General features: G+C 49.7%; 2 protein-coding genes across 5 annotated transcripts; one reads left to right on the forward strand and one right to left on the reverse strand.

Moving 5' to 3' along the window:
* Window positions 1–1,561: 1,561 nt before the first annotated feature.
* Window positions 1,562–7,618, reverse strand: LOC135285212 (F-box only protein 2-like). Of its 3 annotated transcripts, none has more exons than XM_064397244.1 (6): window positions 7,470–7,618; window positions 5,789–6,057; window positions 4,582–4,708; window positions 4,389–4,484; window positions 3,918–4,053; window positions 1,562–3,027 (listed from the first exon to the last, which is right to left on the reverse strand). In XM_064397244.1, the coding sequence occupies exons 2-6, from the start codon at window positions 6,030–6,032 to the stop codon at window positions 2,893–2,895; spliced, it is 738 nt and encodes a 245-aa protein (XP_064253314.1). In that variant the 5' UTR covers window positions 6,033–6,057; window positions 7,470–7,618; the 3' UTR covers window positions 1,562–2,892. The 3 variants fall into 3 exon arrangements, with proteins under 3 accessions (XP_064253314.1, XP_064253313.1, XP_064253312.1); XM_064397243.1 differs by having other exon boundaries at window positions 3,907–4,053; window positions 5,789–6,115; window positions 7,470–7,613; XM_064397242.1 differs by having other exon boundaries at window positions 5,789–6,115; window positions 7,470–7,612.
* A 146-nt stretch (window positions 7,619–7,764) lies between these two features.
* LOC135285215 (F-box only protein 44-like) lies at window positions 7,765–11,364 on the forward strand. 2 transcript variants are annotated; one of them, XR_010350187.1, is made up of 6 exons: window positions 7,765–7,826; window positions 7,944–8,257; window positions 8,880–9,006; window positions 9,703–9,798; window positions 10,142–10,403; window positions 10,981–11,006. XR_010350187.1 is itself a non-coding variant. In XM_064397248.1 (6 exons), exons 1-6 carry the CDS (start codon window positions 7,813–7,815, stop codon window positions 11,113–11,115), a joined length of 822 nt encoding a protein of 273 aa, XP_064253318.1. In that variant the 5' UTR covers window positions 7,768–7,812; the 3' UTR covers window positions 11,116–11,364. The 2 variants fall into 2 exon arrangements, 1 of the variants encoding a protein (XP_064253318.1); XM_064397248.1 differs by having other exon boundaries at window positions 7,768–7,826; window positions 10,142–10,277; window positions 10,981–11,364.
* The last annotated feature ends 225 nt before the right edge of the window (window positions 11,365–11,589 follow it).

Below are 11,589 nucleotides of genomic sequence, written 5' to 3' on the forward strand. Positions count from 1 at the left end.
TGAGGCTGCAGGCACTGAGTGTCTGGGAAAACACTCTTGGAGGGGAGTGGGAAGGTCAGGACAAGCTTTGCAGGTGGCCCCTGACAGCAAACGTGAACATGGGGTGTACTAGGGTGACGTTATGATGCTTGTATCCCCAGTTTTGTGTTCTATTTATGCTGGGTATTATGTTCTGTGCCTTCAAGACTGGCTCTGAAAAGTGTTTCGTTTTGTTTTTTGTTGTGTTTTGTTTTATCAGCCTGCTCGCTCCCCCACAGTCGGCGGGACACAGACAGGGCAGTGCACAGTGCTCTTTTTGCTTTTTGCTTTTGCTTTCACTTTGCTCCTGCTCCTGCTTTGCTGCTGCTTTTGCTCCTGCTTGTTAGTTAGTTTAGCTAGGCAGCCCAAATTTTCCCTGGACTGTTTTTCTTTCCTTTTCTTGGAACCACTCGAGCCTGCTCTGGATCTGGGACCTGGCACACACAGAGAGTTTGCGTCTTGTGGCTGCAGCAGCTATCTCCAGCACCAGAGGGACCAATAACAGAGTGACCACTACCAGGAGAGACTTTCTGGATTTGCCATCTTTTTCAGAGTGGTGAAAGAGTGTTGTCATCCTGTATTGTTCATTTTTGTGCTGGGGAGTGCTGTGCCTGTTAAATAAACAGGTTCTTTCCACTTCTCTCTGAGGAATCCTTCCTGAACAGGTTGTGAGGAGGGGCCGTGTGGGTTTGCTTTCTGGAGGGGCTCCCTTTGGAGGTTTTCTCCCAAATTTGCCCTAAACCAGCACAGGGGCGTACTGACATAAAGAGGGAGTGCTGGAGAACAGAGCTCAGGCAGCTGTGTTCATTTTAACAGCTGCTGGGGAGGCTGTGCCTAGATAAACCCAAAGTGGGGAGCATGGGCCTACCTCATATGTACAAGGGCCACAGCATCTGAAGGCTTAATCCTGAGTTTATCCTGACTGTAGGATGGTCACTTAGGAGAGGTTCAGTTTAACAGCTGCATTGTGTGAAATATTGATCCCCTCACTATACTGATTCCTTAGGGACAAATGGAGGGATTGTTTCTTCTGGGGGCAGGGAGTTGGCAGTGAGCTGATTATTAACTGAAAGTTGCACTAAAGGCTAAGGGGGGGGGGGGGGTAAAGCAGCACTGCATGACAGTGTGTGCAGGGGTAAGGGAAGGGAAACAATTACATTCTGAACTGATTCTGGTGCCTCTTGGGCCAGAACTGAGGTTGAACTCACAGCAGAGCTCGTGACAAACGACCTGGAAGGTGTGCAGCAGGGCTGGGCTCTGTAGAAGCCTCCCTGTGCCTCCTCTGTGCCTTGAATGGACTCCCACTCTGTTTGAATGCACTTCTCCTTGCTGTTACACTGCAGACCCACTGCACATTTAGTGCCTCCCATGGGCCCAGGGTGCTGGGAACAGAGCAGGTGCCTCTTTCAGGGACACCCATGGTATCACACACAGCTCAGTGACTGCTGCTTTTGGAGAGAGCTGGCTGACATGCTCCACATCATCAGAAGGCGGATGCTGGAGCACAGGGGACAAACACCCAGTACAAAAGAGGAAATCCACACACAATTGTGTCACTTTATTATGTTTGCCTGGACTCTGTGTGTGTGGCACCCAGGTGCAGGTGTGCAGACAGCCTGAGGAAGTAGCATGCACAGGGTCCAGGTGGGAAGCTCCTTCCTTTGGCTGAAGGCAGTAGCAGTCACTACATGTGCAAAGAGGCACTCAAATGGCAGCCCAGGGAGGAAAAACACACAGACACAAAAATAGACTTGCTTTAGGCAACACCAGCTCTGTTAGGGGATGCTCTTCTGAGTGGAATAACTAGCAGGGACAGTCTTGGTTCAGGAATGCTTAGAGGTCTGTTCAGGATGGGGCACACAGCCCTGAGTGATATCAAGCTCAGGTGGGAGACTGAAGCTCTGTCTTGTCAGCAGCACATTGCAGAGGCAGACTGTACTTGCAGACAGCAGAGGTGGAGTGAGGCCAGCAGCTCTCTGTGTCCTGCTAGCAGAATCACACTGGATGACCAGGATGCTTGCTGCAAGAAGCATGCAGAGGCCAGGGAGGGGTAAATGAGTTTGTTTTCATTTGTTTCTGGACCCTATCCCAAATTTTTTTTCTAACCCACTTCCCTAAGTTGCTGTCATCTCTCTCTCTGCCAGCAATTACTCTTGGATGCCATCTATCTGAGGGAGCCAAATGAAGCCCCCAGGCTGGACACCAGACATGTTTCTCTTTCCAACACTTTCCTTGATAAATGGATGCTGGGAACAGTGTAAGAGAAAAGGATTCAACCTCTCTTGCTTTGCATTGTCACTAAAAAATGAACTAACAGTATTGACAGCCAAGCTAGAGCTCCTCTGTGGTAAAGAATGTTACCTTTTGATAAATGGAAGAAGCCAAGGTTCTCACTGCATGTCATGGAAACAGCTGTGGACAGGGCTCTGGGTTTCCCTGGTATGTTTTGAGACACAGGGTCTGTGGTTTTCTTTATTCTTTTCTTCCCACTCTACCTTCCAGAAAATATACTTAAAGTATCCCTTCAAGTTAAGGAGTGCCCAAGTCAGGGAAGCAGGCAGGAGAGACAGCTGACTCAGGCTGGGCGCCAGGGATTACAGACTAACAGAGGAGGTCTGCAGGATTTTTAGGTGATCTCCTGTCTGACAGAGAACACCAGTGCAAGTGGTGAGGCCGAGTCTTGTGGTGCATCCACAAATTCATTCACATTCTTTGCATAGTCCTCTTGAGGAAGGATGGGTGGTGGCTCCTGGCGTCCTGTGCAGAAGGGCCATTTGCTCTACAGCCAGCAGCAGCACCATGCAGAAACCATCCAAAGGCTAGGGATGCCCTGAGGGAAGTCAAGCCCAGCATGCAGATCCTGGCTGAGCATGGCTATGGCTCCACTGTCACGCTGCTGTGGGTGACACGGACGCCGTACCAGCCCTTCCAGAACAGCGTGTCCTGGCCGCTGTGCTCAAAGCGCACGAAGCGCACCCCGGGCCCGTAGCTGGAAAAGGTGTGAGAGATCTTTGGGAAAAGACATAAAAATGATTGTTAGTAAGTGTCAAACCACCACAAACCTACTGCTGTTCAGTGCACAGAGCCTTCAGCCCCACTGGCCACAGTCGGAGCTGCCAGGCTGGGTAACAGTGGGGACACTGACAGTGGGAGAAGCTTTGATCCCATTGCTCCGAGGCCACCGAATCACTCCCAGCTGGACATTGTGTGTCCAGTTCTGGCCTCTCAGTTTGGGAAGGACATTGAGATGCCTGAGCACATCCAGAGCAGGCAACGAGGCTGGAGAGGGGCTTGGAACACAAACCCTGTGAGGAACCCCTGAGGGAGCTGGGGGTGCTCAGCTTGGAGAAAAGGAGACTCAGGGGTGCCCTCATCACTCTGCACATCTCCTGAAAGGTGCCCGTGCTCAGCTGGGGCTGGGCTCTGTCTCCAGGCAGCACTGACAGAACCACAGGACATAGTCCCAAGCTGCTTCAAGGGAAATATAAGGTTGGATATTAGGAAAAAGTTTTTCACACAAAGGGTGATAAAATACTGGAATGGCTGCCCGGGGAGGTGGTGGAGTCACCAGCCATGGATGTGTTCAAAAAAAAAGCCTGGATGTGGCACTGGGTGCCAGGGTTTAGCTGAGGTGTCAGGGAACAGGTTGGACTCAATGATCTTGAAGTTCTCTTCCAACCTTGTGATTCTGTGACATCTCCTGCACCTTACACCTGCTAGTGGTGACTCAGCAAGTTTCCTGTAAAGCAGCCTCCCTTCTCCTTTTTCAATCACAGGATCATGGCTCCAGAGAACACACGACAGAGCCTTCTCCTCCCCTTGGAGAATTCTTCTGCTTAAAAATATTCCTGATTCATGTAGGTTGGGTGTCACCTGCTGAGCCCATACCTGTAACTCACCTCAGTCCAGCTGGCATCATTTCCCTCTGGGATGGTGACAGTGTCACTTTTGTACTCAGCCAGCACATCCTCATTCTCAGAGAGCAGCTTCACACACAGTTCATAAAGGCAGCCAGCATCACTGCGTCCTGCATACCTAAAGGAGAGCCAAGGTGTTGGCATTACCTCTAAGAGCTCTGCAAAGGCTCCACCATGCTCACCAAGTCACTGAGGCCTTGCTTTGAGATGGAAATCTGCAATGGTTCTTAGGCCAGCCCACCACCTCCCTTCACTGACCACAGGAACCTGGGCTTGGAGCTCATGTGCTCCAACAGTTTAAAGCCTGTGAACGGCCTGTGAGCCCTGTCCCACATCCAGGACCCTGGCACCTGGGGTTTTAAGGCCCAATATATAAACAAGGTCTATGCCTGCCCTCTCTTCCTTATCTTTCTTAACCCTCTGCCTGTCCTCAGAGCCTTCCTTAATACTTACCAGTCTCTTACCATGATTTTAGGCTGGGTTGTATCCATCAGCTCTTCCCAGTAGCCCTCAGCCCTGAGGTCAATGACCTGAGCCTTTCGACACCACCTGAAACACAAAATGCCAGTTGGTATCACAGTCTCTCCTGGGGCTGGGAGAACCAAAAATTCCCCCTTTCCTGAGTAAGAGAAGAAAGCAGCCTTACTCATAAGATGTGACAAAGTATTTATGCACTTCTTCACTAGGAAATTCTTTTCCAAAGTCCCCTGGGAGCTCTTCAATTTTCCAGCCATCACCTCCATTCTCTACCTCTCCCCAGTGCTCCAAGCCTTCTGCAAGTGTCAGAAAAGAGACTTGGATGAGTCCTGTGGACGTGGGGAACTCGACCATCTCCCACTGGAACCCTCCTCTGCCTTGTCAAAGTTTGATATTAGACACAGCAGTGATTTGATATGTAGACTATGGATATGTTTGTCAAGTAGAGGTCAGGCAAAAACCTTTAGTCTGACTGAGCCTAATCACACCAAACTTTAACATTCCCCAGCTGTGCACATGGGGGTTTATGTACTCCAGGGAGAGAATTCAGGTATTCTGAACAGTGTCACCAGTTTCAGTGTCAAAGCACACAAAGACTCTGGGGACAGACGCTGATTGATTTATTTCTAAGTTTTCTAAAGCACTGAGTGGTATTTTCTGAAGCAGTAAGACCTTAAACATCAGGGTTTTCAAGAGAGAAACCTGGATGTTGGAAAAGCTTGCACAAGGTCACTTGTAAACAAAATGGGGGAGCTGTATTGATACTGCTTTGGTCTGTGATGTGTGAAATTGTTGCTGCTGGGGTTGTGAGGCTTGGTTACTGCTGCTTATTGCCAAGCAGCTTATAGCTCTGGCAAGTGAAGGTCACAAATTCAGAATAATGGCACAGGGGGTGTGTGCCCAGTCTGTAACATGGGCTGAGGTGAGGAGGGTAAAAACATGACTGGCCTGAGCTGCTGCAAGGAAAAAAGCCTGAAGGGCTTGGTGAGCTGAGGGTAGACTCACCCCTGAGCTGGGAAAGGCTTCATCTCTCCTGTCACGGCTTAGCAAGAAGCAATAGAGAAACAAATGCCACAGCCATTACTGTGTTGGATGGTTTCTACCAGGACATCTTTGTGTCTCAAACATGATTTAGATCCTTGCAGAGGTTAGATAAAGTCAATGTTATGTAAAGCCCTTTGCAAAGTCTGATTATCAAGGGTCTTTGTGCTCATTAAATGATTTGCCTGTATGGATTGAGTAACTTTACTCTTGGGCAGGGAGAAAATTCTGCAACCTGACAGCAACTAAGATCTATTTTCACAGACTAGACAAACACAATTCTCAGTGACTGGTCATCTCTCTGACACCCTGAAGCTTGTTGTGATGCTTCTCACCTTCACCACATGGGTTCTTGATGAGATTCTTCCTTTTCTTACTCAGGAAGTAGAAGCTTTGCCAGTTTTCTGCATCTGACTCTGCTCTGGTGAGGCCTTCCTGCTGACACTTGAGGATCCAAAGTGCAGCTCCATCAACCAGGTTCTTCCACTGGCAGCAGACCAGGCGGCACACCAGCACCAGCTCCACGGCAGGCAGCGAGGCCAGGATTCGGATCAGGACTGCTTCAGGGAGGGACTCCATCCTGGGGCAGGCTGGGCACAGCTGGCTGAGGCAGAGGGTGCAAAGCAATGGTGAGGTTCTCCCAGCCTCAGCAATGCCAGACACTGATGCAGTAGGAAAATAAATATGTTATCTGAAGGCATGATTTGGATTCCTAGCCTCAAGGTCTCCTGCTCCTCATTACATTAATAGTCTGAAACAGATTACTATTTTTATATTCTAAGTAAAAGCCCTGAATGAAATCTGCCCACAAAATGTGTGTATTTGGCCTCTGAGTTTGTTCATTTTCCAGGCTGGAATCAGTCCTTCCAGAATCGCTGCTGCTGCAAAAATCAACATCCTAGTAATGATTTCCTCTGCAGAGGAAGGCACATGGTTGTTTGTTCTGCCTTTAAGAACATCCCTGATTAACAAATGCTGCAAAGCAGTACTCAAATATTCCAGCTTCTTGCCAGGCACCTCTGCAGTGGTTCATTCTATATCTGACAGTCTTTCCCTCAGAGTGCTGGCACTTAATCAGGAGCCTGTATAAAGTAAAGGTCTGAACATAACTGAAAATAACTCAGCTGATCTTCTCTAATATCCTGTTGTCTATGGCCTCATAACTGGAGGAATTAAGTCAGAAGTGTTTGCTCTAACTCCATGTGCTAATTCTGAACTCCAAACAGCTCTCTGCTGCCCTGAGGTCCAGTCCAGGTGCTGCAGGGCTATGGAAAGATGAGTGTGCAGATTCAGAGCCCGTGTCATCCCTGAGGGATGCACTGTGACACTGCTTTTATGTCACCTGAGTCCTGGTGCTGGGAAGCTGCTGAGATTGCAGCAAGCTGCATGGATGCAGCCAAACCCCTCAGGAATGACTCATTAAGCCTGGGAGAGCACTAAGAACAGAGGTGAAATACCCTGGCATGCAACTAAACAAAATGCGGGGGTGCCAAACCTGGCAAGGAAGGGAAGAAACTGGGAGTCACTGCTGTACAGTCACTGCTGTAGTCTAAATCTAGAGGTTCAGATGTGTCCTCTATCTGCACTGCACCCAGCAGGGGCAAACTGTAATTTAAGAACTCCCTGGCTTTTATGGGACAGCATTAGTGATTTCTTATTCTCCCCACACTTCCAACCCTCAACCACAGTCCCGAAGGCCAAAACACAATTTTTTAAAAGTAGCCGGGAGGGATCATGCTGGTTTCATCTCGTACAGGAATTTCAGAAGCCTCTCCTGCTCCTGCCCGCTGTTAGCCAGGCTTCCCCCCGCATTCGGGAGAGGAGCGGAGGTACCTTTCCTTCTCCCCCCCAGGTAAGCATCCAAACCGGGAAGGCTTTGCCCAGGACATGCTCCAGGCAGCGCCCATCCCTTGACGCGCTCGGGGCACACGCGCGTCCCTCCTCCTTCCCCAGCGCTGCCCAGGGGACACCGGGGAAAACCCGCGGAGGCTCAGGGGAGGCATCGAGCGCTCTTACCTGAGCGGCGGCGGCTGCGCGGGCTGGCCGGAGCCCGGGCTGGCCGGAGCCGGGCTGGGCTGGGCTGGCCAGACACGGCACCCGGGACTGGAGAGAGCGGTCCGGGCTCCCGGGATAGAGCGCCGGGCCCCGCCCAAAGGCCCCGCCCAAAGGCCCCGCCCAAAGGCCCCGCCCAAAGGCCCCGCCCAAAGGCCCCGCCCAAAGGCCCCGCCCAAAGGCCCCGCCCAAAGGCCCCGCCCAAAGGCCCCGCCCCGCGATTCGCCCAAACGCGGCCCCGCCCCGTCCCGGCCCCGCCCCGTCCCGGCCCCGCCCCGCCGCCCCACATCCGCGTCCGGAGGCGCAGATGGGCGGAGCCAGGTGAGGCCGGGCCGGGGCCCTCGGGCGGGCCCGGGGCCGGGATCGCGGCGGGGAGCGGGTTTGGGGCTGGCCGGGAGGCTGTTAGTCACGAGGGGAAACCGCCTGTGCTTCCGGCAGCTCGGCCCGCCGCGCCGGGGATCCGCCGTCGCCCTCCTGCGGCCCGAGCTCTGCCATGGCAAGCATCGCGGACCTCCCCGAGGACGTGCTGGTGGAGCTGCTGTCGCTGCTGCCCGTCCGGGACCTGCTCCGCACCTGCCGGCTGGTGTGCTCGCAGTGGCGCTACGTGGTGGACCTGACCACGCTGTGGAAGCGCAAGTGCCAGCACGACGGGTTTTATCGTCACAGCTTGGAGAGGAGCGTCTCTGACTGGAGGACCTTCTATGTGCTCTGCCACTTGAAGAGAAACTTAATCAAGAACCCTTGTGCTGAAGGTTTGTTTCACTATTTATAATAAAGGAGTAAGAGTTTCCGAGCAGTCCGGGTGAGTCAGTGTCATGCATGGCTCAGCTGCTGCTAGTGCTGTGGGACTTCCAGCTGTTGGGTGGAGCTCTGCTAGGCCAGATCACAGCTCGACTCCTGCAGTAAAACTGCTGTAGGCAGATACCTATGTATTTACCAATACTTTGTGGTTTTAGCCAGAAAAATCTGGAGTCAAAAGATTCCAATATGGCAGGCAGTGACAATGAATTTGCACTGCAAGCACAGTGTGGTAGTGAAACGATCAGGTACTGGGATTAAACATTTGGGCAGCTGGAGAACTTTTGTTACCAAGGACTTGACTAATATAACTACAGTAATCCTACTTTTATTGCTGCTGCTGATTTTCTGATGAGGTCAGGAATCTGCTACCTGCTGTCCTAGATGCTGACAGCCACATAAAGGTAATGGCAGCATAAAGACAGGAGTCACTTACAGCTGTAGGGAAATACAGTGGATCTGAAAACATCAAGTAGCTTCCTAGAATTCTTCTGTTGCTGATTCTAACAAAAGCTGAGATCCTGCTGGTAGCTGAAGTGAGGTCCTAACCCTCACCTTGGACACCTGTGTTTTTAGAGAACTTCCAGCACTGGAGACTTGATAAGAATGGAGGAGATAGGTGGAAAATTGAAGATCTGCCTGGAGCTCATGGAAATGATGTGCCTGACACCAGAGTACACAAATACTTTGTCACTTCATATAGGTAAGAGCTGGATTCCAGTTATCTGGAGCTGGGAAACCTGTTTCCTCCCATCTGTCTGAAAAGGCACCATGGTTAGAAGGCTGGTGGCAGGTTACTGAACCTTAGATCACCTGTGGGAAAAGGAAGGAGCTTCATTAACCCTTCATGCCAGTTAATTGAAAGAGATGGGTACTGCTGAGAGAATTGATCACAGCAGGGGCTAAATTTCTCTGCCTGACCAGGAACTTCCTGGAATTTTTATAGTTAGGATAATCCTCATGGGATCCCTGCTTCTCCTCTCCCAAAAGTGGTAGAGAAAGGTTAAGGGTCTGGCAAACTCAGTCAACTGCACTGACATGACAAGGTCAAAGCTCTGTAACCTTCAGGAGTGGTAGGTGTGTCACAGAAACAATTTGTAATAAGAGCTGTCACCAGAGAATCAACAGCTTTTACAAGCACTAGGCACTGGTTTCTTGTTACCAATACATCAATAAAGAGACCCCTCTTAATCCAGCTTGTAGGTAACTGTTCTTTTTATCTTGGGGTGAAGCTAATTTGGTTCATTTTCTTGTCAGGTTCTGACTATGGATAAGGCAGGGTTTAGCCAGGTCAGCTTTGTGGGCCTTCAGGATCTGGGTGGGTATTAAAGCTGTCAGGAAAAGGACAGCAAGAGAGAAGTGTTCTGCAGAACTGTAAGTATTTCTGTGTCTGTTTCAGGCCATGTTTCAAGTCTCAACTCATTACCCTGGAAAAAGAAGGCTATTGGAATCAGCTGATGGATGAGGAACGGCCTGAAATTACAGTCAAGGACTGGTGAGTGGAAGCACTGAAAATTAGAATTTCTGGCATTGGTCTAGAGGTAAGCTAGGCTTCTGGAGCTTTTCATGACATAAAATCAGTTTTTTATTCTTTGGGAGTTGTAGTTCTTGAGGAAGAATAAGCTAAATCTAAACTTACTCAATGGACTACACAGTGGCAATCCTGTGAAGGGTGGGATAGCTCTAAGTTCTACACCTTCTCTATAGCTATGGGGATGACACTCCTTCACTCCTTTTCCTCTGCAGACAGGGATCCCCTTGGAGACTGCTTTTGAAAAATAAAGGAAGCTGAATGCTGTATATACAGTCCTACTCCTTGATTCCTCCTGCCTCTCCAGGTACGCTGCCAGGTTTGACTGCGGGTGCCGCTACGAGCTCACCGTGAGGCTGCTCTCCACAAACCACGACGTCCTGGAGGAATTCCATCCCGAGCCAGTGGTCATTGAGCAGTGGAGTGATGCCAGGTGGAGAGAGGTGAGCAGCAGCCAGGGAGGCAGGAGCTTTACAGCAGTGTTGTGACACTTGTGTTGCAAGTCTTACTTGGCCAAAAGTGCCAGTGGACTTTCTCTGCTCTTCAGCCTCCTCTGCTCTGTAGAGAAGGTGAGTCAGTGCTTGCTACTGATGATGCTGAAGAAGCAGTAGTGTCCTGAATGAGACAGATACTATTTTTAGGTGCCCAGCATTTTCTATAGAGTATCCTATGGGCTTCTGTGTTGTTTTAATGCAGTCTTTTTAATTGTTTCTTGGTTTTATGTGAGATTCTGTCTAAATAATTAAATAACAAGAGCAGATTTCAGGGGAAAGAAACTGTTTTAAAACTACTGCATGGATATCCAAGTATTGCAGACTTAACTTTTCTTAAACAGTTACAGGTGTTTAACTGGTTTGATTTGCTGTACATTCTGCATTAGATGTTACTTATACATGCACTTAAAAATCAAGCTCAATGTTAGCTTAGCTCAGATAGGATTTTGGGGAGAAGCTGAGTGAGAAAGGCTTCTTTCCTCCCCCTGTCACCCCCTCCTCCCCCAAAAAACAGGGTATGGTGCACTTCCAATGAAAGTTATCTGGGCTCAGGAAGAGCTCTTTCTAAGACTCACACACTGTAGTTTTCTGAGCTTCTAGGTGAACACTGGTTCATTTAGGCAAATTAAGAGGAATTCTCTTTTCTGTCCAGGTTTCTCACACCTTCCGGAATTACCCGGCAGGAGTTCGTTACATCTGGTTCCAGCACGGGGGCCAGGACACCCAGTTCTGGGCAGGATGGTATGGGGTCCGTGTGACAAACAGCAGCATCACCATTGGGATGTGAAGCACTGTGGAAGGGTTTGCTTTTACCTCAGGACTGTAACCAAGTGGCCCCAGGGACACGATCTGCCTGTGCTGTCTGGGTGTGTCCTAGCTTTGTCTTGCAGCTCTTGTTCACAGCAGAACTTCAGCAGGCCCAGCCCTTTGGAATGGTGTTCTGTCTTCATCTTCCATTCTCTTCTACCATGGATGCTACTCCAATTATTGGTGCCCTTCCAGAGAAGAACTGGGACAATTAAATATGAGATCTATCCTTTCTAGTTAATATGTTCCTAAGCTAACACACACAGTCTTAAAGACACTTTCTTGTTTATGGAACATAGGAAAGATAAGGCTAAAATGCTTAATTTCAGATTAGCAATGGTATCTACAAGGACTGTGCCACAGATTGTTTTGTATGGTATTTTCTTTCCTCTTTCAGCTTTAACATTCAGTTAAGATTTATGATCTGCATAAGACCCTTCATAGCATCAGGAAA

Source organism: Passer domesticus, chromosome 22, assembly GCF_036417665.1.
Source record: "Passer domesticus isolate bPasDom1 chromosome 22, bPasDom1.hap1, whole genome shotgun sequence".
NCBI lineage: Eukaryota > Metazoa > Chordata > Aves > Passeriformes > Passeridae > Passer > Passer domesticus.

What these genes read in the sequence shown, in the direction of transcription:
- LOC135285212 (XM_064397244.1), bottom strand. Translation starts at nt 6,032, where the DNA reads ATGGAGTCCCTCCCTGAAGCAGTCCTGATCCGAATCCTGGCCTCGCTG. An exon ending in CAAGAACCCATGTGGTGAAG is followed by an intron (nt 4,709 to 5,788) that starts GTGAGAAGCATC and finishes TGACACTTGCAG; the next exon opens with AAGGCTTGGAGCACTGGGGA. An exon ending in AAAATCATGGTAAGAGACTG is followed by an intron (nt 4,054 to 4,388) that starts GTAAGTATTAAG and finishes GCTCTCCTTTAG; the next exon opens with GTATGCAGGACGCAGTGATG.
- LOC135285215 (XM_064397248.1), top strand. An exon ending in TACTTTGTCACTTCATATAG is followed by an intron (nt 9,007 to 9,702) that starts GTAAGAGCTGGA and finishes TGTCTGTTTCAG; the next exon opens with GCCATGTTTCAAGTCTCAAC. An exon ending in GTGATGCCAGGTGGAGAGAG is followed by an intron (nt 10,278 to 10,980) that starts GTGAGCAGCAGC and finishes TTTTCTGTCCAG; the next exon opens with GTTTCTCACACCTTCCGGAA.